The sequence below is a fragment of the Saccharomyces paradoxus genome, chromosome II, assembly GCF_002079055.1.
Source record: "Saccharomyces paradoxus chromosome II, complete sequence".
Taxonomy (NCBI): Eukaryota; Fungi; Ascomycota; class Saccharomycetes; order Saccharomycetales; family Saccharomycetaceae; genus Saccharomyces; species Saccharomyces paradoxus.
The window spans coordinates 152208-173807 of NC_047488.1; the positions used below are offsets into that span (position 1 = coordinate 152208).

Below are 21600 nucleotides of genomic sequence, written 5' to 3' on the forward strand. Positions count from 1 at the left end.
AGCGATGAGCTCGAAGATGTTGGATGATGTGGACAATAATATGATGGGTATCAAGTCTATCAATCTATATGAACTACTTAGCGATGTGGTGAAACAGGGCGATAAAACGCGATTGATGATGGCGGGTCCCCAGCAAGTTCTGCCTGACCTAATTCGGCATATCACTGAAACTATACCGTTTGACCTATTTATAAACCTCAAGAATGGAATGAGCAATGCCAGAAGTCTCGTTACCAGATTAAATTGTCTCGGTAAGTTTCTGAATGATAATTTTTTACAAAACCATGCATTCCCATTCACAATACTTCGGATATGCGAATTATGTTATGATCCTTTCAAATATTATAAAATCAATGAATTGGAGAAGTTTGTAAATGCGCTGGAAAAATGTTGCATGGTAACTAGCAGTTGGCAGGATCTTGAGAAAAACCCAGACGGCGAGAAGGAAGAGGATGATAAGGAGAAGGATATCAGCTTCATCAAGAATCAAGAAGATGTTTCGCTACTAAAGATACCGTGGATGACTGAGGACAGTATCAGCGAGTTAGTACCCTTTATAAAAGAAATCGATTCTATAATGAGTGTCAACCTAGGCTACGATGATGAGGATGAAGAGGATGAAGACAATGGCGACGGAGAAGAAGGATTTTTTGATGGTGATGAAAATGGGGAAATGGAGAATAAGGGCAAGCGTAATGTTTTGTTGAAAGATGAGAATTTCATGGTGGAAGAATACTATGAGGATGACTGCGACATAAACGATGATAATAACGATAAGGAGAGGCAAAATAGAAAGAGCGCTGCTACCAAGGATAACAGTGATTACGAAGATGAAGACGACGATGACAACGATGAGGATTATCACGAAGATGACGCAGATGAAGAAGACGAAGAAGACGATCATATGGGAAGCACAGATGACGACGAAGACGATGATGAAGATAGGCGAATGGGCGGGAATAACAAGATGCAAAAATTTGACGAAAAAAATGAAACTCCAAGGAAGAGGAAGCCCACAGATTTAGATAACTTTGAATATGATGAATCACCATCGTTCACAAACATGGATCTAACGACACCAAAGAAATATAAACATACCACAGCAGGCAGATTCTCCATAATAGAATCACCATCATCTTCGCTCGTCGATGCCATGGATGGAAGTCATGAGATTTCATCGAGCCAAGAGGAGGAGAAAGAGGATCGTCATGGAAATGACGAGGATCGGAGTGAAGGATTGTTACAAGGTGACGAATTGGTGAGCCCGTCGATGAGTTCCTCACAAGAGGATAAGATGGTTGCGATTGCTGGTATTACTTACCATGAGAATATCAGCAGTCCGTTAGGCAAGAAGTCCAGATGATTGAGAGGTGACTTCTTTCCAACAAATTTTTCATTTGCATAGTATCATTAAATATAATTTACCAGAAAAAAGTTCATCTTTCTTATTTTAAAAGTTGATAGTTCTTCAGGATCTTGGTTACTTATATATATATAAAATAAGACGTTTATTTAATCTTGGTTTTTTACGCGTTTCTTTTTTTTTTTTGTAATTTCTACTTTTGCAAGGCAGAATGTCCTCGCCAATAAATAATGAAGAGCTGTTTGGGTTACTAGAATATAAAATACATGTAAAAAAATTCATTTATGGTGTGAGTGTACGAGCGTGCATGTATACATCTGGCTGCTTGCCTGTTTCTATTTTTATGTGCATGGAAAATATATTATCACACATCTTACCATCTCATCATGGACATGTCACTTCTGATTCTCATGTAGTCTAATAACCCTTCAATTTGGCCTGTACCAGCAATAGCAATATCTTGGTCCCATAATCTCTTACTAGCCCAAGCCTTGACATCTTTAACGGTAACGGCATCGATTTTCTTGAAAGCTTCACCCAGAGGCAATTTGGAGCCCTTGGTTAGAACTTCTGCCCCTAGCAAGTTAGCATCATTGACGGGGTTACCAGATTCGTATAACTGTCCTAATTGCAATTTCAATAGTGATTTGGCACGTTCAACTTCGGTATCAGTGACAGAAATGGTCAATCTGTTCCATTGTTTCAAAGTGAAGTGAATGAGATCGTCAATCATGGTAATGTTTCTGGTGGCCGTAGAGAACCCCCACAAACCAGAGTCCTTGTAAGAGAGAGAAAAATGATCGAAAGAGTCGCATAATTGGTACTCTTGTATGTTATCTAACAATTTTACACCCTGTAATCTGGAAGCGGGTTCAAAAGCGTTGTAGGAGCCGAAAATTTGGGCGGCTAACTTAGCAACGAAATAGTTTGGTGAGTTGACAGGTTCACCTTCCACAGCCAAGGAAATCCATGCCTTTGGTAAGGTGTCGTCTCTTAACCTAACTTCAGAACCCAAGAAGGCGGCCTTTTTCTTAAGTATTGGCTTGGTACCAGTTTTTAAACTTAGATTTTTGGATTCGATGGAATTTACTAAATCCTCGTGTTTGATATTACCAGTACCGACAACTACAGCATTTGAATTCAAGAAATGGTTGTTAGCGAACGATTCCAGATCAGCAACAACTAAATTTTCTAAGGATTCCGAAGTACCTCTAGTAGGCAAAGATAATGGAGTGTTTTGGAACGCGGTGGAGTGCAAATGTTCTAATACTCTGTTGGGATGGTCGTTTTCTTCGAAATCTTGAACTTGCTTTAAGACAGATTTCTTAGTAGCCTCAAAATTAGAGGAAGATAATAAATTGGCCTTTTGTTGAACAAAAGACTGATTCAAAAAGTCTAATGATTTAGCGGTAGAATCTGGCAGGGAAGATACGATGTAAGATTGGAAGTCTCTGGAGACATTGGAAGATAAAGCCAAACCTTCCTTGGCGGCCGCAGCAGAGTTCTCTTTGGACAGAAAAATGTTCTTCCATAAATTGGAAACCCCATTATTGTAGGGGTTTTCGTTGGCAGCACCGGAACCGAAGACAACACCGACAGAGGCAGTGTGAGCTGAAGGGTTATGCTCAGTGGCTACAACTATACCGTTAGATAATTGAGTTACTTCAGCCTTGGGGGCTGCTGCGGCTGTGGCCAAAGTCCTCTTGAATTGGTTAGAAACAGTCTTTAAAGTTACTGATCTTAGCATTTTTTTTATGTATATTATGGTTTCTTTCTCAACGATATGGCAACGATTTTCTTGTTATTATTACTCCACAATTGTCTTAATCAGCAATGGTAGCAATTTAATATAAGGATGCGTAACTTATACGAATAGGGATGAGATAATCTATTTTGCGAAAAGCTATTGCTTTATTATATGCTTGTCTTCCTCGAATAAGATGGGGAGAGAGAGTAGGGGAATATCGGTTAGGGAGCGCGGTAGACCTTTAATTTTCTTATTTGATTTTTATTTGGTGCAGCTGACAGCGGGCCCTTGAACTTCTGGAGAACAAAACACTGTTAATTTATTGGCATTTCATTGGTGCAGAAAACAAACCAGCCGGGTCACACTCATGGTCCTTGTTCGTGTTACCCACCCTTGTCCGGGTCACATATGTCGTACAAAAGCATGTTTATTCTTTAATTTTTTTTCTTTTTTTTCTCGCAACGGGTATGGGTGAAACGGCGGATAGGCAAAAAAAGGATGCCAAGTAAAACCGAAGAAGAAATAGTGCAAATATCGCCGGGACGGGAAATCACCGGGCTGACTCATCTGCATTTTTCCGTTCCCATACCATAGTGATGCCGTGTGATGTAGCATGCAGTAACGCACGGCGGGCCGAAAGTCGGATTTTACCCCAGATCTGTAATCGTATCCTATTGGATCATGGGCGACGGACGAGACCCGAAACGCGGACCGGCAGACCGGCTTGCACGGAAGCACTAAGGGTTTTCCCTTGTTTCGGCATTGGAAGAGGCATTTCGCACGTTTTTTTTACCGGGTCAGAAGCTTCGAGGAAGCTGTGATGCTGGAAGAAAAAAAGGCAAGCTAAATACAATGTATCCGGTTGCCCATGCATTATTTGTAATGTGTTTTCGGATGTAGTTCGCTGCGCTCCGCGGCGATATATCCTCTAGTGAATGGTAGATGTATAAATATATATTCTTTAGTAAGAGTATTCAAGTTTTTTCTTTGGTGTTGCATATTTGTTCAATTTTTCCTTGCTTGCAGTCCCCTATGACCAAAGAAAAAATAAAAAAGACAGCTATACTTCAGCAAAAAAATTTTGTAGTATTAAGCTAGACAGCTAAGTTTTTTTCACGATTATTTATTGTTTCGCTCAAAAAGAAAATTCTGCATACTGCGATTATGATGAACTCTACAACACCATCAATTGAAGATCAATATTTTTTGGCCAGCAAGGTCCGCTCTAAGTTGGCAAAATGCGTTAGTGTCACTACTAGAAATAAAGATTACAACCTGAGAGTTTTAGTTGGACATGCAAATTTGCTGGATAAAATTACTGAAAACGTGGAAGCTCATAATGCTACGGTCAACGCCCTTGCCGGAGACCCTTTCATTAAAGGCCCTGAGAACTTGTCCATCGAACATATTGAACTGTCCAATGCCAATGCTACCAAAAGTAGCGTCAGTAACAAAGAAGATGCAGAAAAGACAGCAGAACGCGAAGATTACTGTGATTTTTACTCCAGTGACGAAGATCCAGATGCAGATACTCTATCTTCTACTGATAGTGAAGACGATGAAGATTATGAAGACTATGACTTTGAATATGATTATTCTGGCGGTAATTATAACAAAAAAATCGATATGTATTTTAGTTTTCACACCGCCCCTAATTATCAATATTTGACTCACACAAACTCTCATTCTGAACAGACGAATGAAATTACCGAATCGACGCCGCGCTACAATGCTCTTCCCGCTACTGCTTCGACGACGGAGGAAGAACAAGATTATAACGACACTGAAACGCTTGGTCCTGTAAGTTTGCATAGTTCAGTTCCAATCTTCCGTGTGCTTTCACGGCGAGTAAATGGACAAGAGGATGACAGTAGTGCTAGCGAAACCGAGAGTACTAGCGATGTCGAGGATGGTTCCGTACCATTAACGAGATTTCATTCTTGCCCTATCACAGCATAAAACAAAATAAAGAAGAAGAAAACACAACTTCATTTCGCATTATCATTTTCACATCTGCATCGTATTCTTTTTTTTTTTGTTGTTGTTGTTGTATCATTACCATTAACGAGTGCATGATCACTTGTCTAAATACCAAACACAAAATATATATTCTTACTTCATATCATATTCAAAGAATAAAGTTCTAGTTAAAAAATAATTCTTGTTTCTTTCCAGTGATATGACTGAATGGATGTCTTTCTTTTGTTAGTCACTTACGGCTCAAATGTTTTATTTTTACCATCATCTAAAACGGGCTTTCGCCACAAGTCATTTCTCTTCCACAGGCGACTTTTTCACTTCACATGGTGCTCAAGCGTTTTGTATTTTACTGAAGTACTTCATTTTGTACAAGATTGCTGCTAGTGCGAAGAGATAAAGTTATGATATGTTCTCCGTCCCTGTGACAATGCACACGATGAAATCACGATTGAAGAGTAGCATAAGAACGCCCGTATACTGTGAATGCCTCAATGGATTCACTAGTTAGAGCTCGCGGCAAGCGGTCAGTGACAATAAGGACACCCTCGATGTTACTGATTAGAAGCATTTTTACCGATATCAACAAGGTAGCTATTAAACCTGGAAAGACCTATTCTGTTCAAATAAGCGGTTTTGTCCAAGTGTCCATTCTGCAGGAACGTAAGTGATAATTTTGCATGACATCTCGTCAGGATTGAACCTTTTTATCTTCATTTTCTTGCAGCGTATTTTTGTGCAACTTCCAGTGAGGAGGAGTTTTTTGCAGGCGAAAGTGAGTCAAGTGGTTCATAATCGCGTGAATTGGGTGTGGGGAACTGGAGATCTACAAGACTTTCTCTTAACTAACAAAGTGTGCTTAATGTTAGTTTTATAAAATAAAATTTACAGTTTGAGATGATGGTGAAGCATATGCCCACTTACAGGCAACAAATATGTTCAGGCCTATGCAGACTATAATTAAATTAACTATTTTTTTGGTCTTAACATTATCATTATAGTGGCTATTCGCGCTGACACTATTTTTATTTAAACATATCGTATTTTTTCGTAGCCAGTGGAAACACCACCATATTCTTCAAACGCTTCTCTTTCGGTCCCGAATTCTTCCACTTCAACCCACTCTTCAAGCCATTTACGGTCAGTTATCTTGGCATCTCCTGGAATACCCTTAATTGGGTAGAAATATACTAGAATGCAGTAGCTCAATGCTGAGATGAGATAACCGACGAAATAGTTCAAATAGTAAACTTTCATAGCACCAACAGGCACGGAAACTCCCACTGAGCCCAAAAATCCTGCAAAATTGGGAGCGATACCAAATATATAAGCCACCACCGCTCTCCAGTTCGTACCGTATTTATTGTACATGTAGTAAGATCCAGGTTTGTCGGTGTAGCAATGGAAAATATTAACGTAACCCTTTCTGACAATAAAGTAGTCAGCTGAAATGACACCTGCGATAGCACTTAAGAAAACCGCATACGCTGCTAATGCTGTAGTGAACTTTGATGATGATGATAATAAATCCCAGGGGCAAATTGCCAACGATATCAGAGCACAAATATAAGAACCGCGTCTGATATTGATAAATTTAGGCAATAGTGCAGTCAGATCGGTACCTGCAGGGATAGAGTTACCAGACAAATTAGCACCCAACTGGTCAAATGCAAAAATGAAAGAGATTAAGAATACACCGGCTCTGTTCCCCGAAGTATAGTTATCCAAGTATCTGTTCAAGATGTCTAGGGGACTCCAATAGTTAATGCCGTATAGCGTATAGGCTGCGGAGACAGACAATATACCGATTAAGGAAATAATGCCATAACAGACGGGTAGGGCAACTAATTGCGAATAAACAGATGACTTGTAGGTCTTACCGAATCTAGTGAAATCGGGAGCGTTTAGGATCAAAGTGGAAAAGTTATCCAGGGCGCTCATGATGGCTCTGATGACAGACCATGCCAAAACAGTCTTGCTGATGGCGCCACCGTTGTCGTTCAAAGAACCCAACGCCAAATGACCTTTGGCTTTACAAAGAGTCCAAATCAAAAAACCGAATGCCGCAAATGGTGTGATGGCGGATTTCAGTGCAAAGACATGACGTAATTTGTCAGGTGGGAACCATAGAAAGGGTAAACACGCGACCCAGAAGACCATGAAGCACATGAATTCGAAGTTCGTCAAATTGGGGTTCTTTATGGTGTCTTTGATCCTAGTATTTAAATCAACACCGAAGATAGCCTTTAGCATTAATTGGACACACTGACTACCGATATAAGCCAATGTCGAATTCCAGACACATGCCATGACAACACGGTTGATGACAATCCATATGGAGAAGTAGATGCCAAATGACACTCTTGACGAAATGGGGAAAGAGATATGGTAATTATTCCCCACTTTAGAGCCCAGTATCAAGAAAAATGCGACGAAAGTGTACCCAACCCAAATACAGATCCAAGTCTGCCACCAGTTAAGCCCTAACTGTAACCCAGTGGCTGAGATTTGCCATGTATTAACGTTAAAGGACCCAGAAATCCAAAAAAAAATGTACTGCTTCCAAGTCCACGTTCTTCTCTTAGCTTCCACAGGCCGCAGTTCTGCGTTGTATAAGTATGTGGCACGTAGTGACTCCCGCAAATCTTTAAATGTCCTAATTGGACTTTCGGGCTTGTGATCGACCGAGTCGGTAGAGTCATGCTTGACTTCAAAAAACTCGATAGTTCTTTGAAACCAGGACACCATTCCATCATCCTGAGCAATGGTTACATTGTTTTCTGAATCGGTCTCTTTTTTTTCAATGACGTTAGCATCAGTCTTAGAAGATATTTTAGCTGCATCGTCCAATTCGAACTCCTTTGTGGTTTTCTTGTTATCCTCTGTCAGTATAGTGTCGTCCCTCACTGTCCTCGACCAGGTATCGAATTCAGAATCAGACAGTGGCGTTGCCTCCATTAGAAAATTTGTGAATGAGGGAAGTCGTTACCGCCTTTTATTTCCGCAATATATTGTAAAGTGAAGCAAAGCTGTCCAATGTTGTGCTCCAGATGTCATACAAAAAAGGCCAAAGCTATATACTATTATATAAAAGATAGCATGTCATCGAGTAATTGAGCAAGAGAGAAAATGAAAAAAAAACTTTTCCGTTGGAGAATTGTCAAAAATTTTCAGAAGTGCGACATGTCTCTGCGTTGTCCCAGCTGACACTATAGTTTCAGTAGCGAGAACCGCCAAGTCTTATAGCAGCACTTTAATGGCGAAGAATGGCGCGATAAGGACGAAAGCGGAAAATCCCGAGCGTCAACCGCAGCTAACGCCGTGGGACAAAAATAAAAGGCGAAAACGAGAAAAAATGAAAAAAAGAAATGGGCGGCACATACTGCTTTGTGGTATGACACAATCACATTTCTTTTTCTTTTTGGGATCGCCTGCAGTAGAGGCTGCGCCGTTTGTTTCCCGTTTCAAGGACAAACTAGCTAGGACATGAGACTTCTAAGCCATCGAGTCAAAAGAGTTAGGGCATTGAGTCTCTAAAGGTAAGTGCGGGGACTTGATTGATTCTTGATTTCGAAGTTTGGCAGAGGTGTTCCACGAGCTATCGCCTATTAAGACAAAATTCAGGAAACTGTTGCATAGCAATCACCGTGGCATATTGAGTTTCTTGTTTAAGTGGTGTAAAGACAGTGAGGCGATGGTGGTATTTCGTAGGGCCTTTATTAGCAATGAATTTTCTTTTTTGCTGCATTCTATTGCTCTCCCTTCGTAATAAAGTTTGGTGTTCGTACAGAGCGATAATGTTTCTCTACCTTTTTCAACTTAAAGGATCGAGGAAAGTCAAAGGGTGGCAAAAACATATGGTATAATACAAAGACAAACTAAGTGGAAATAAAGTAATCAAGAGTATTGAACTATAAAGTTATACAAAATATGACCACTATTGCGTCAGAATACTCTTCGGAGGCGTCAAATACACCCATTGAACATCAATTCAACCCTTACGGTGATAATGGTGGTACAATCTTAGGTATTGCGGGTGAAGATTTCGCAGTGTTGGCGGGCGATACAAGAAATATCACCGATTACTCAATTAATTCTCGTTACGAACCGAAAGTCTTTGATTGTGGTGACAATATAGTCATGTCAGCGAACGGATTTGCTGCGGATGGTGACGCCCTAGTGAAAAGATTTAAAAATAGTGTAAAATGGTATCATTTCGATCACAACGATAAAAAATTATCGATAAATTCTGCAGCCAGGAACATTCAACATCTTCTGTACGGGAAGAGGTTCTTCCCCTACTACGTTCATACCATCATTGCGGGTCTTGACGAAAATGGTAAGGGCGCCGTCTATTCGTTCGACCCAGTTGGTTCCTATGAAAGAGAACAGTGTAGAGCAGGTGGTGCTGCGGCATCATTAATCATGCCTTTCTTGGACAATCAAGTTAATTTCAAGAACCAATATGAGCCAGGTACAAACGGTAAAGTCAAAAAGCCTTTGAAATACTTGTCTGTGGAAGAAGTCATCAAACTGGTGAGAGATTCGTTCACTTCAGCTACAGAAAGACATATACAAGTGGGTGATGGACTGGAAATCCTTATTGTCACCAAGGATGGTGTAAGGAAAGAATTTTATGAGCTAAAAAGAGATTAATGCATACATATCATAGTATAAAAAAGAATAGACCAATATCAACATCAATTTATGTATCTTTTTTTTTTGTATAGCATTGATATATTGAAATTTGTATATATTGCTGCGATCACTATTTTAGATGAGTTTTTCTTTATTTTGGTAACTTGAAACCCTTCCCTCTGATGACTTTAGTGTAGTAAATGTAAAAGAAGTCAGAGTACAACAAAGTTTGTAAAAGTCCAGCGAAAAAAGCAATCTTGTCCAACTTTTTATCTTCGGTACTGTATCTCCAAATCCAGTTAGGAATATACAATGCTCTGTATAATCCCATGGCAAAAATGTAGTGAACAGTTAGACTTCTTGTCTTTCCGCCCTTAGATAGCATGTACAATTGAGGTAGGATGGCCACACTCTCCAACCATACAGAAAAACTCCATGCTAATTCAAGAAACGTGAACTTGTGATGGAAAAAAAGACTCATTAGAGCACTCCCACTAAGTAAATGCTGGATCTTGAAGGTGTCACCCATAAGCATTTCATTATACGCAATGGTATTGGTTCTTTTAGACCCTTGTAACAGTACTACGATGTAAGCGGTAGACACAATGAAAAATATTTTCATTAGAGCATTGTATAGGGATACCCAGTGAAAAGTCAAGAGGTCCAAGTACCGTGTTATGAAAACCAAAGCATACAATGTTTGGGTCTTGAAAGATATACCCTCGATGTACTTTGTAGTCTTGATAGTACGAATCAGGATCAATATACTGGTTAGATGTGACAAATCACCTGTCTTAATGGTCGGAAAAAAAGCCTTTTTTCTGTTAGTAAGATCGAAATCGATGCAGGAGGAAAAAGCCTCATGATTGTTCTATGATAACATACCTAAGACTCTGAAGGGGTTCATTTTTAACTGATTATGCCTTCGACTTGCGCGTATATCTCACTCTTGAATAAACACTTTCAGCAAATTTATCTGCCTCGAACTGTGAACTTGTTTTTAACGTGTTCAATATTTGACTAAAATGTCGTTTTCAGTCCGGGTACCGCCAATAAGCCATCTCAGAAATCTTTAGAAGAAAACAATGAACCTAGTGACGCAGATTGGATTCTGAATTCAATAGGCGAAAATGATACTCAAGCAAGAGGGAACTGTTCTTCCCTTGCCGCTCAATTGAATTTTCAATAATACCTTTATTTACTGTATTAGCTTTTAGCTTTCAGGGCGATGAAGCAAGAGAGAAAAAAATAAGGGAAGAAAAAAAGTCAGAAATTGAGGAGGGGAGGATATTTTGACCTGATGAATGCACATATATATATATATATAGAAGGATTCTGTCGGTAAAGACTACATACAATAAAGTTCTGTCGGGTGGCTGTAATAATAGTTTGAATAGCAGTCTTCTTAAATTAATAGTTAAAAATTTATAATGGGATTTTTCAACGATAATCCGGTGATTGAATTCTTTCACAGAATAACGAGAAAACCCAGTACCATTGCGATGTGGGTGTTTGCTGGCCTGATTTGCTCAAGTACATTTTATTTAATGTTCATGTCATCACCCACAATTGACTTCAACTCAAAGAGTAAGAGAAAAGATGATAAATAATTGACCCATTCAATGCCTCGATAAAAATACACTGTGGAAAGACGTTCAGAGCCGGCTTATACAAAACTAACTATTTAAACATATTTGATATGCATATATAGATGTATTCCCTGGGTTTCAAACCTCCCATTTCTCATTTTAAAAGCGAAGATTGGGGGAAAAATTATGAATTTTTATGAAGTAAATAACTATGGGCGAATCTACTCCACAAAGGATCAGTACTTATTCGTCGGATAAGATAGGTTTATTAAATTAAATATATTTAGGAGAGGAAAGACAGCATATGAATGAAAAAAAAAAAACTAGTATAGAGGGCACTACAAATATTTTCTCTTCCAAAAAATATAATATACATAAAAGAAATTAGAAATTTATCCTTGTTAATGCAGTAGACTTTTAATTCTAAAATTTTGATTTAAAAGTTGAATTTATTTTCGCCGGCCTCGAGATCGTATTTACCGTCAATGACATCTTGAAGAATACCAGCGGAAGCAGCAACTAAACCCAAAAATGGTTTGGATGGATCCAAAACCTTCGATGTGTACTCTGGGTGATACTGAGTAGCAATATAATATGGATGATTCTTCAATTCCAAAATCTCACAACGCTTGCCAGTGTCATCCTTACCCACGAAGATCAACCCATTGTCTTCCAATTCGTTTACTATTTTTGGGTTAATTTCGTAACGATGACGATGTCTTTCGTGGACTTCGGAAGCATCACCGTATAATTTTTTAATTTGACTCCATTCAGTCTCGCTTTGAAAATATGTTGGTCGCAAACCTAGTCTCATCGAACCACCCATAGTTTCCTTGTCGATTTCAGGCATGAAGACGACGACGTGATTCTTTTCATCAATGTCTGGATAAAATTCTGCTGAGTGACTGTCTTTTCTTCCAAGCACACTCCGTGTAAATTCGATGGTGGCAATTTGCAGACCCAAACAAACTCCTAAGAATGGGATGTGATTTTCACGAGCCCATCTAGCAGCTAAAATCATACCTTCCGTACCTCTAACACCAAAGCCACCGGGAATCAAAATACCGTCCGCGGTACTGACCATGTTCCATGCTTCATGAAATTTAGTTTTGTTGCTTTCTTGTGTTTCAGGTTCCAAATCGGTAGCTTCCACCCATTTAATATCCAATTTACGACGACACTTCATGGATGAATGTTCCAATGCTTTTATCACCGACAGGTAAGAATCTTTTAAGTTGGTGTATTTCCCAACCAAAGCAATCTTAACTGTTTCCATGGATTCATCAAAGTTACCTGTTGTAGCCTTCCATTTAGACAATAATTCCAAACCCCTTTGTTTTTCCTCTTCAGTGAGCGATATTTCATCTAACTTTAATCTAGCGTGTAAGTAGTCAATCATTTTTTGTTCTAGCAGCAACAATGGGACGTGATAAGTAGAGTTAACATCATGGACGTTGACCACTTGTTCAGGTCCAACATGACAAAACATGGCAATCTTATCTATTGTTGGTTTGTCCAAAGTTTCACTACATCTACAGGCGATCATATCTGGAATTAAACCAAGAGACCTCAAACCTTTGATGGCAGCTTGAGTTGGCTTAGTTTTTTGTTCACCATGAATGACAGGCACTAGAGAAACGTGAATCAGGGCAAAATTTTCCTTCCCAACTTTAAATTGGAATTGTCTTAGCGCTTCCACAAAAGGAGCACTTTCGATATCACCGACAGTACCACCCAGTTCAATGATACAAACGTCTGGTTCCATTCCAGTGTCATCTACAGGAATTTTGGCAACGCGCTCAATCCAATCTTGAATAGCGTTAGTCAAATGAGGGACAATTTGCACGGTCTTGCCTAAATAGTCACCTTTTCTTTCCTTAGCAATAACATGTGAGTATATCTTACCAGTAGTAATGTTATGGTCTTTAGTCAAGGTAACACCAAGGTATCTCTCGTAATTACCCAAATCTAAATCTGTCTCACCACCATCGTCAAGCACGAAACATTCACCATGTTCCAGAGGTGACATAGTACCCGCGTCAATGTTCATATAAGGGTCAATTTTAATTGAGGTAACCTTTAAACCAAGGGTTTTCATTAGCATACCAGTTGAAGATGCAAGAACACCTTTACCAATACCTGAAATGACACCACCTGAAACAACAACGTACTTCATTTTCTGTCTATGAGTCAATTTTATTTTATCGACCAATTCGCTGGGAAACTGTTTGAAACCTTTTGGACCTTAGAATGGCGGAAAAATGGCAAATATTTTACAATATTTAATATTTAACTGAATCTCAAATTTATCCTTTTCCTCTCGATGAGATGAGCTATGAAAAATTTTGAAAAAAAAAAAATTGAAAAATTTGTCATCACCTTTAACGAAAAACCTAATATTTGATACATAGGGTCAATAAAAGAAACCCTAGGCTTTAAATATATATAAATCACTAATTACGAAAATATTTTGGTAGAAATAGTAATCTCAGATTGATATTCAAGTAACAAGAAGATTCTTTGTAAGAGATTACTAGCTATTAAAAATTCTATCTGGTAGAGTGTACAAACCGTCGTCAAGAAATCTAATTGCCTTGCAACGGTGGCTTCTTATAAAGGAATAAAAAATTTCACAATATGTTCCCCTTTTTAACAAGAATGAATTCATCTATAAGGATGGGAGGATTGATTCTTGAGAGTTCTCCCAACACTTTTTCAAGGAACATTAACCCTATCGCTAAGAGATTTAAACATGAATATGCACCACGGTTTAAGATCGTACAAAAGAAGCAAAAAGGTAGAGTGCCCGTTCGTACAGGTGGTTCAATCAAGGGATCCACTTTGCAATTTGGGAAGTATGGGTTACGACTGAAAAGCGAGGGTATTAGGATATCTGCGCAACAGCTAAAAGAAGCAGATAACGCTATTATGAGATATGTCAGGCCTTTAACCAATGGTCATTTATGGAGACGTTTGTGTACAAACGTTGCTGTATGTATCAAGGGTAACGAAACAAGAATGGGTAAGGGTAAAGGTGGGTTTGACCACTGGATGGTGAGAGTACCCACAGGGAAGATCCTTTTTGAAATAAATGGTGATGATTTGCATGAAAAAGTCGCACGTGAAGCCTTTAGAAAAGCTGGCACCAAATTGCCTGGGGTATATGAATTTGTATCCTTGGATTCTCTGGTCAGAGTTGGGTTGCATAGTTTCAAAAATCCTAAAGACGACCCTGTGAAGAATTTCTACGATGAAAGCGCAAAGAAACCGTCTAAGAAGTATTTGAATGTTTTAAAGTCTCAAGAACCACAGTATAAACTTTTCAGGGGTCGTTGAGCGGATCGAGCATACCATGTATACATGTATATAATTATTAAGAAAATATTGATATTCACAATCAAGTAATCAGCCATCGCTATGCGACTATTAATCCTAGATACACAGTATGCTCTCTGCGGAAGAATAGGAGTTTTTCTCCGGAGTGAGCGCTGAAGAAACACATTAAGACGTGAAAAAACACCTGTTTGATCTATCCAGAGTATAAACAGTGAGAAATATTTGAGCACCCAAGAAGAGCAACGTACGTCACCTTTGGAATTTGCTAGCCAATCGAGTTCCAACTTCGCAGCCTTTATTATAGTATTATTTTTCATAAACCATGGATCGCAAAAAAACACTTATAAATTCAAGTGTTTCTAATAATAATAGTACCATTAAGGGTCTACAGTTATTCATTGCAGATCTTCGATCTGCACAACAGGCACAAGAGCAGGAAAAAAGGATACAATCTGAGATTGTTAAAATTAAGCAGCATTTCGATGCTGCAAAGAAAAAACAAGGTAATCACGACAGATTAGGTGGCTATCAGAGAAAGAAGTATGTTGCCAAGTTAGCCTACATATATATTACTTCCAATACGACAAAACTCAATGAAATTTTGTTTGGGTTAGAGCAAACAGTAGAACTGCTGAAGTCTAACATGTTTTCCGAAAAATTTATTGGCTATATGACCCTTGAATTGCTTTATGAACGTAATGAGGTTATCGCCAAAATTAACGACGAAGTAAATTATCAATTGATGAAAGATCTCTCTTCTTCCGATGATAACTTTGTTATGTTGGCGCTTAACTTTGTCGGCGTGGTGGGAGAACTTACGAATCGTCTGGCGTACAACGATGACATCACAACAGGTGTATTCAAAATATTGAGATCACCGACTTCCTCTATTTACCTCAAGAAAAAATCTGCATTGTCATTTCTAGCATTACTGAAAAGTAATCATTCTATATTGACCGAAGATTTACAACGTAAGCAGCTATGGATACAAAGAATATTGAGTTTACTGGATGATACAGAAAACTATAGATTAACTTTGGCTACGATCCCGTTAATAGAGTTCATTGCAAAATACATTGACCCTAGTTATTGCACGAGACTATTGCCACAGCTAACAGAGATTTTGTACAATTGTGTTGTTGTTGGTACTTCAACATCTAGTGACAATCAGTTTCCGTTAGAATATACGTTCGCCAATATGCCAAACCCTTGGCTTATTACAAAAGTTGTCTCTTTATTGAGCATATTGATTGCCTCACCAACTGAGAGAGATTTTGGCTCATTATTACAAACCAATAATATAGATAATGAAATATTAAATAAACTTCGAAAGTGTGTGTCCGTTGCCATCGAACTAGGAACCAGACAAGCTCAGGATCCCATGGAACGTATTGTACAAAACACAGTGTTGTTTTCGTTGATCAACTTCGCCTCTAAGCTAGACCCGTCGGATGAAGCCATCAGCAACTCCGTGTCAGCTTTATGTTCCCTGCTGGCATCGAAGGAAATTAATATTCGGTACTTGACGCTAGATTCATTGGTTAAACTGTGCTCATCAAGCGGTAAGCCTGCAATTGATGCTGTTCGTTACAAGAATTTAGATATGATTTTTCATCTTTTGAATACAGAAAGGGATTCGTCTATTGTTAGGAAAGTTGTGGACTTGTTATATACTTTTACTGATGTTGAAAACGTCAAGGTTATTGTCGATGGGTTACTGCAGTATATTTTATCTCCAAAAAATCTTGCTGAACCGCAAATAAAATCTGATATTGCTGTTAAAATAGCTATTTTGACCGAAAAATACGCTACGGACATCAATTGGTTTGTCATTATTTCTCTACAGTTATTATCATTGACTTCAAATACTACTATTAACGACGATGAAATATGGCAACGGTTATGTCAAATTGTAGTAAACAATCCGTCTTTACACAAATTGACGTGTGAACAGTTGGTCGACTATTTATGCAAAAAGCAAGCATCTGAGGCTATTGTTAAAGCTGCGGCCTTTCTATTAGGTGAATACTCGAGCCTCATAACAGACAAAATTTCAAGTGCAAATTTATTCAGTTTATTTGCCGAAAAATATTTCAGTGTACCAAATGTAGCCAAAGCGATGATATTAACTTCAATGATCAAGTTGTACAAGACCTCACCCGAAATCGGCTCCAACGTCATTAAATTCTTCCAATTGGAATTGAACTCTCTTGATATTGAGCTGCAAACAAGATCTTTCGAATATCTTAATATTATACAACTGGCTAAAGTGAATGGAAATACTGATATTTTGCAAATCTTGTTTGAACCGATGCCGCCATTTAACAGCAAATCTAATCCATTATTGAAGAGATTAGGGTCACTTCCCGCATCAGCAGGAAGCGCGACTTTAATAAATATACCTTCCCCAGCGTCCTCCTCTACGCCTGACTTACTACCAAAGAGAGCAAACTCTTCTAGATCGATCATGGTTCCAATGCCTCCACCATCTCGTAGAAATACCACCGATGATGTAAATTCCAAGGTTAGTTCGTTTGAAGACTTTTCAGGAAAGGACTCTTATTATTCAAGGCAGATCCTGGCTCCAAATTGGAGGGAAGGTTTTACAAGAATGATTTCACATAAGCAAGGTGTACTTTTTACATCTTCTTTGATTAAGGTGTTCTATCGGATAACCACTCCTGATCCACAACAGCCATATGTGTTTCATATATCTCTTGCGTTCATTAACTTGACTGAGTGGGAAATCACAGGATTATCCACAGAGGTCATTGCTTCAAAGACGCAAGGTAACCCTGAATATCTGATTATGAATATTAACACACCTTCTACTGCTACGGTTGGGCCCCATAAAAGGGCAGAACAAAGTTATGAAGTTTCCATAAGAAAACCGTTCGACGTTGAAGATAGTCCAATTTTGGCGATTCATTTCAAATGTGGAGGTAGTGCAAATACCATCAATCTGAAAACTGCTATAGGTATGACCACAACACTAGTTAGTAGTGAAGTCAATCCTAGCATGCATTTGAATTTAGCGCAGTTCATCAGCCGTTGGAAGACCTTGAGCGATGCTTTGGGAAAGGAAGGGGAATACCAAAAACCTGGCATAAAGCTCAATAAGGATTTTAGAAAAGTTGAAACCATCAGTTTTGAAGATGGGCTTCTACTACTAACGCAAATAGTCAAAAGATTAGGTTTTGATATTGTCGATCAGACCAGTGTTCGCAGTACATTATTTGTTTCTGGTATCATTCATACGAAAAGTGAGGGAAACTTTGGTTGTTTAATGAAGATACAATACCAAGAAAACGGTTTGATTAATGTTACCTGTAAAACAACGACGGCCGGGCCCCTCGCCAGGTATATTGTCGAATGTATAAGAAATGTGCTTACAAAGTAGAATTCTTTCAAACTCACGTAATTGAAAATTATCCACATTGTACATATAAAAACATATATATATATATATACATATTTGCAGATTCTATTTATTTTCAGTTTGTGTTGTAATGCTGAAAGAACGAAAGAGCTTTGTATAAAATGTCACCCACTCAACTTTTAAATGATTCTTGCTTCATTTTTTGGAGGCCGATCACCAAGAATGTCGGTACCAATTCTGACTTCGGTTGTTCCTTGCCTTATAGCTTCCTTAAAGTCAGCACTCATCCCCATAGATAACTTCAATGATGTTCCAAATTTAGCATCGATCTTTTTCTTCCACTCAACCAATGTTGCAAAGTCTCTGTTTTCTTCACTGTCTTCATGTGAGACATTCCACGAACCAATGGTCATTAACCCATTTAACTTAATATACTTGCATTCATTAGATAAAAAAAATTCGATGACTTCAAATATTTCTTCCTCGTTATTCAGGCCAGATTTTTGATCCTCAAGTGATGTATTAATCTGAACATTACACAATATTGGGTTACAATCTGGTTGAAATTTAGCCCTGGATTCGTTTAATTTTTTCGCTTTTTTCAAGGAGTCAACCGTTTCAACGGAGTATAAATTTGGCACCTTAGCCAAATCTTTACATTTATTCGTTTGCAAACCGCCAATAAAGTGCCATTTGATATCATCAGGTAACAGTTTTGCTTTTTCAATCAACTCTTGAACATAGTTTTCTCCGAACTCCCTCACACCATGGTCATAAAGAATCTTTATATCGCTAGCTGGTTTCAATTTCGAAACGACCAATACTAAAACTTTGGAGGCATCTCCATTAACATAAACTTTTTTTGCCTCTATATCCACCACTTCCTTTACAGATTCGTATTGGGCAATTAATTGTGTCTTTCTATCTTCATCATAAGTAATGCTAGCAGACATATTGCAATGTGATGTTGACAGACTTACTTTTATAGAAGAAAAAGGTGATGACTATCAAGTTTTTTTATTTTTTTATGCATTTAAGAGTGGTCTCTAGTTATGAACATTTCTTTAGTCTTCGAACACGATAAACTATTACCCGGATATTATTCGTATCGTGATCATGAATCTGTAAGTAAGTCATAGAGCCAGTTTCAAGGCTGATAACTAGGTATATAACGATATTTTGGTGTCTTCTTTGAGCTGTTCTATTAGTTAGATTTGAATTAAAAATATATCAGCTAGTAATCAAGTCGACTCTAGCGCGCTTCCATACATTATGCAGATAGACTGGCTCTTCACCTTCTACGAGCGTCAACTTCCCGTCTTCAATATCCGGGCATTCTACGGTAATTTGTGCATAGGATCCCCTGTTGCCTGTTGCTCTAATAAATTTTCCAGGATTTATAACAACCACGTTCTGGACAACTCTTGCAAAGTGTTGTAGTTCACTAGGTATAATCATTATGTCAGGCGAGAACCCACCAACAAATTCTGTTAGTCCTAAGTAACTCACGTCTAAATCTGCGCCCGATATATGTTCATAAACTCTTTCTTCTTTACTTTCTACACCACTGGTTTCCTTCTTGGCGGACACTTTTTTTGGTTTTATCCTTGTACGAATACTGCCTGGAAATATGGGATAATATCTGCGTTGTTGTAAAATATGCTCGGAAACACGATCTAACCTATATCTTGATGAGGTAGTACCACCTTTAATGACTTCCTTTAGATCTTTGAATGTATCAACATTCGAGCAACCAAAGTATATCTCATTTATTTGAAAAGAGGAAGGATTAGTCATGCATTTAAAGTTCTTTTTAGGTAGCTGTAAAGCTTTCCTAATTAAAGAGGCTTGTGGATACGCAGCGTGATTGGAAATTGCATCTCTTGTGGATGGTATCAGTACGATTTGAATATGTGGTGATATCGATTTTAGGATAGGCGTAAATAACTTCAGAAAAAGTTCGTCCAATGTTTTAGGCTGCGTCTTAAACTGGGGAAAATTTGGCAATTTACCACTGGCTATCAGAGGATGGGTGATATCTATGAATGGGCCAAACATTATCAAGACATGAGGTTTCACCTCATTGTTTATACGATCAATAAAATCTTGCAATAATTCCAGGGAGAGGTTACCATCGGCAAAGTATGGACCACATGTGACGATAACCTTTAAAGAAGAACCTTCCAAATTTGCTTGATACTCCTGCATTTCTTGTGATGTAGACACTGGTGAGTTTGGATAAGGTAGTGTTAATGTAGAGTTAACGGTGAAGTAATCCCCATTAGCATTTTTACCTTTGAGAGCCACAATTTGGCCTAAGAAAAATGAAAGCTCGTTGACCTGTGATAGGTCTAACCTCACTCTTCTTCCAACACCGCCCATTCTTGAGGTTTCTAACGAAAGCGATTCTGGGTTTAAAAACTTGTCGTAGGTCGGCGAATCCGGAACAATCCTTCCAACAGTATAAATTTCAGACTGGGATTGAATGGTTGGATCAGCGAAGTCATTTGGAGATAATTTATAGTGATTTTGAATAATCTTAGTAAATGAATCAATTTGGTCATCGAGGACATCGGAGGCCTCCTGTAAGTTTTGTCTCATTGTCCTGAATTTATACTTTTTAGCATCATAGAATGGTTCAACTTTGACCTGATTGGATGATAGTTCTTTAGTTGAAACAAGACCTACGTTGGGATTACCAGATGATATTTCAATATTTTCAGGGTTAAGGGAATCCAGAATCTTACCAGCAGTATCATTCTGCCTCAATGCAGTTGGTGTGTTTGTTGTTGGAGTTTGGAACGTCGATGAGCCGGGAGTCTTAGCGTCAGAGCCTTTAGCATGTGACAATGGACCATTGTCAACCCCGGCATCTTCTGAAACGCCTGGCGTAAACTGTAATTTTAAAGAACTGTTTCCCCTTCCATTTGTTTCTACTTCAGAGCCTACATTGTACGTTTTCTTAGAATCACTGAGTGAAGAAGGACCGTGTAATTTTCTCTTTTTCAAAGTCGGTGTTTTTGGAATATTAAGACCAAACAAGGGACTTGAATTTAAGCTTTTCTTAATCACCGGTTTTTTGGTGGATGCATTTATCTTGGAAGTGGATGAAGTCAAATTGGCACGTTTTTCCATTTGTAATTGCAGAAATTGTTTAAACTCATCTATATTTTTGGAAGTTAAATCTGTGTGAGTTTGACGCCTTTGATTGGAAAATTGCTCCCATTTAATGTAAAGATCTTCGACGGTCAATGCATGAAGTTTGGTTAAGTTCTCTAATGCAGTGACAATTTCTGGCTTATCTGCTTCTGGCCCAAAATGAGTGATGACGTCTATAGATCCGCTCATAATTTTTTTTTTTTTGAATTAGTTGCTCTTGTTTATATTTATCTTCCGGCTCTATTTAACAGTTCGACAACCAACTATCTTGGTAAATTTTGTATGCAAATATATTATGTATATGGAAAAAAATGTTATATGTGACTACAAGAGCTCATATTATTACAATTCTAAAAAGAGCAAGAAGGAAGGAACGCTGATGAGACGCGTCACGTCCAAAAAAAAAACACGC

General features: G+C 38.3%; 12 protein-coding genes across 12 annotated transcripts; 6 read left to right on the top strand and 6 right to left on the bottom strand.

Moving 5' to 3' along the window:
* Positions 1 to 4: 4 nt before the first annotated feature.
* Positions 5 to 1363, top strand: PSY4 (Psy4p; the record flags this gene model as incomplete). Its single annotated transcript, XM_033908661.1, has 1 exon — positions 5 to 1363. One exon carries the CDS (start codon positions 5 to 7, stop codon positions 1361 to 1363), a length of 1359 nt encoding a protein of 452 aa, XP_033764552.1.
* Positions 1364 to 1736: 373 nt separating this feature from the next.
* COR1 (ubiquinol--cytochrome-c reductase subunit COR1) lies at positions 1737 to 3110 on the bottom strand (the record flags this gene model as incomplete). The annotated part of the gene is made up of 1 exon (XM_033908662.1): positions 1737 to 3110. One exon carries the CDS (start codon positions 3108 to 3110, stop codon positions 1737 to 1739), a length of 1374 nt encoding a protein of 457 aa, XP_033764553.1.
* Positions 3111 to 4274: 1164 nt separating this feature from the next.
* Positions 4275 to 5069, top strand: ECM13 (Ecm13p; the record flags this gene model as incomplete). The annotated part of the gene is made up of 1 exon (XM_033908663.1): positions 4275 to 5069. The coding sequence occupies one exon, from the start codon at positions 4275 to 4277 to the stop codon at positions 5067 to 5069; it is 795 nt and encodes a 264-aa protein (XP_033764554.1).
* Positions 5070 to 6116: 1047 nt separating this feature from the next.
* FUI1 (uridine permease) lies at positions 6117 to 8045 on the bottom strand (the record flags this gene model as incomplete). Its single annotated transcript, XM_033908664.1, has 1 exon — positions 6117 to 8045. The coding sequence occupies one exon, from the start codon at positions 8043 to 8045 to the stop codon at positions 6117 to 6119; it is 1929 nt and encodes a 642-aa protein (XP_033764555.1).
* Positions 8046 to 9017: 972 nt separating this feature from the next.
* Positions 9018 to 9743, top strand: PRE7 (proteasome core particle subunit beta 6; the record flags this gene model as incomplete). The annotated part of the gene is made up of 1 exon (XM_033908665.1): positions 9018 to 9743. The coding sequence occupies one exon, from the start codon at positions 9018 to 9020 to the stop codon at positions 9741 to 9743; it is 726 nt and encodes a 241-aa protein (XP_033764556.1).
* A 133-nt stretch (positions 9744 to 9876) lies between these two features.
* ERD2 (Erd2p) lies at positions 9877 to 10632 on the bottom strand (the record flags this gene model as incomplete). Its single annotated transcript, XM_033908666.1, has 2 exons — positions 9877 to 10514; positions 10611 to 10632. 2 exons carry the CDS (start codon positions 10630 to 10632, stop codon positions 9877 to 9879), a joined length of 660 nt encoding a protein of 219 aa, XP_033764557.1.
* Positions 10633 to 11155: 523 nt separating this feature from the next.
* Positions 11156 to 11335, top strand: MIN6 (Min6p; the record flags this gene model as incomplete). The annotated part of the gene is made up of 1 exon (XM_033908667.1): positions 11156 to 11335. The coding sequence occupies one exon, from the start codon at positions 11156 to 11158 to the stop codon at positions 11333 to 11335; it is 180 nt and encodes a 59-aa protein (XP_033764558.1).
* A 415-nt stretch (positions 11336 to 11750) lies between these two features.
* Positions 11751 to 13490, bottom strand: URA7 (CTP synthase URA7; the record flags this gene model as incomplete). Its single annotated transcript, XM_033908668.1, has 1 exon — positions 11751 to 13490. One exon carries the CDS (start codon positions 13488 to 13490, stop codon positions 11751 to 11753), a length of 1740 nt encoding a protein of 579 aa, XP_033764559.1.
* Positions 13491 to 13951: 461 nt separating this feature from the next.
* On the top strand, positions 13952 to 14650 carry MRPL16 (mitochondrial 54S ribosomal protein uL16m; the record flags this gene model as incomplete). The annotated part of the gene is made up of 1 exon (XM_033908669.1): positions 13952 to 14650. The coding sequence occupies one exon, from the start codon at positions 13952 to 13954 to the stop codon at positions 14648 to 14650; it is 699 nt and encodes a 232-aa protein (XP_033764560.1).
* A 322-nt stretch (positions 14651 to 14972) lies between these two features.
* On the top strand, positions 14973 to 18050 carry APL3 (Apl3p; the record flags this gene model as incomplete). Its single annotated transcript, XM_033908670.1, has 1 exon — positions 14973 to 18050. One exon carries the CDS (start codon positions 14973 to 14975, stop codon positions 18048 to 18050), a length of 3078 nt encoding a protein of 1025 aa, XP_033764561.1.
* A 158-nt stretch (positions 18051 to 18208) lies between these two features.
* On the bottom strand, positions 18209 to 18982 carry SPAR_B00690 (pyridoxal phosphate homeostasis protein; the record flags this gene model as incomplete). Its single annotated transcript, XM_033908671.1, has 1 exon — positions 18209 to 18982. The coding sequence occupies one exon, from the start codon at positions 18980 to 18982 to the stop codon at positions 18209 to 18211; it is 774 nt and encodes a 257-aa protein (XP_033764562.1).
* A 277-nt stretch (positions 18983 to 19259) lies between these two features.
* POL12 (DNA-directed DNA polymerase alpha subunit POL12) lies at positions 19260 to 21377 on the bottom strand (the record flags this gene model as incomplete). Its single annotated transcript, XM_033908672.1, has 1 exon — positions 19260 to 21377. One exon carries the CDS (start codon positions 21375 to 21377, stop codon positions 19260 to 19262), a length of 2118 nt encoding a protein of 705 aa, XP_033764563.1.
* Positions 21378 to 21600: the final 223 nt, after the last annotated feature.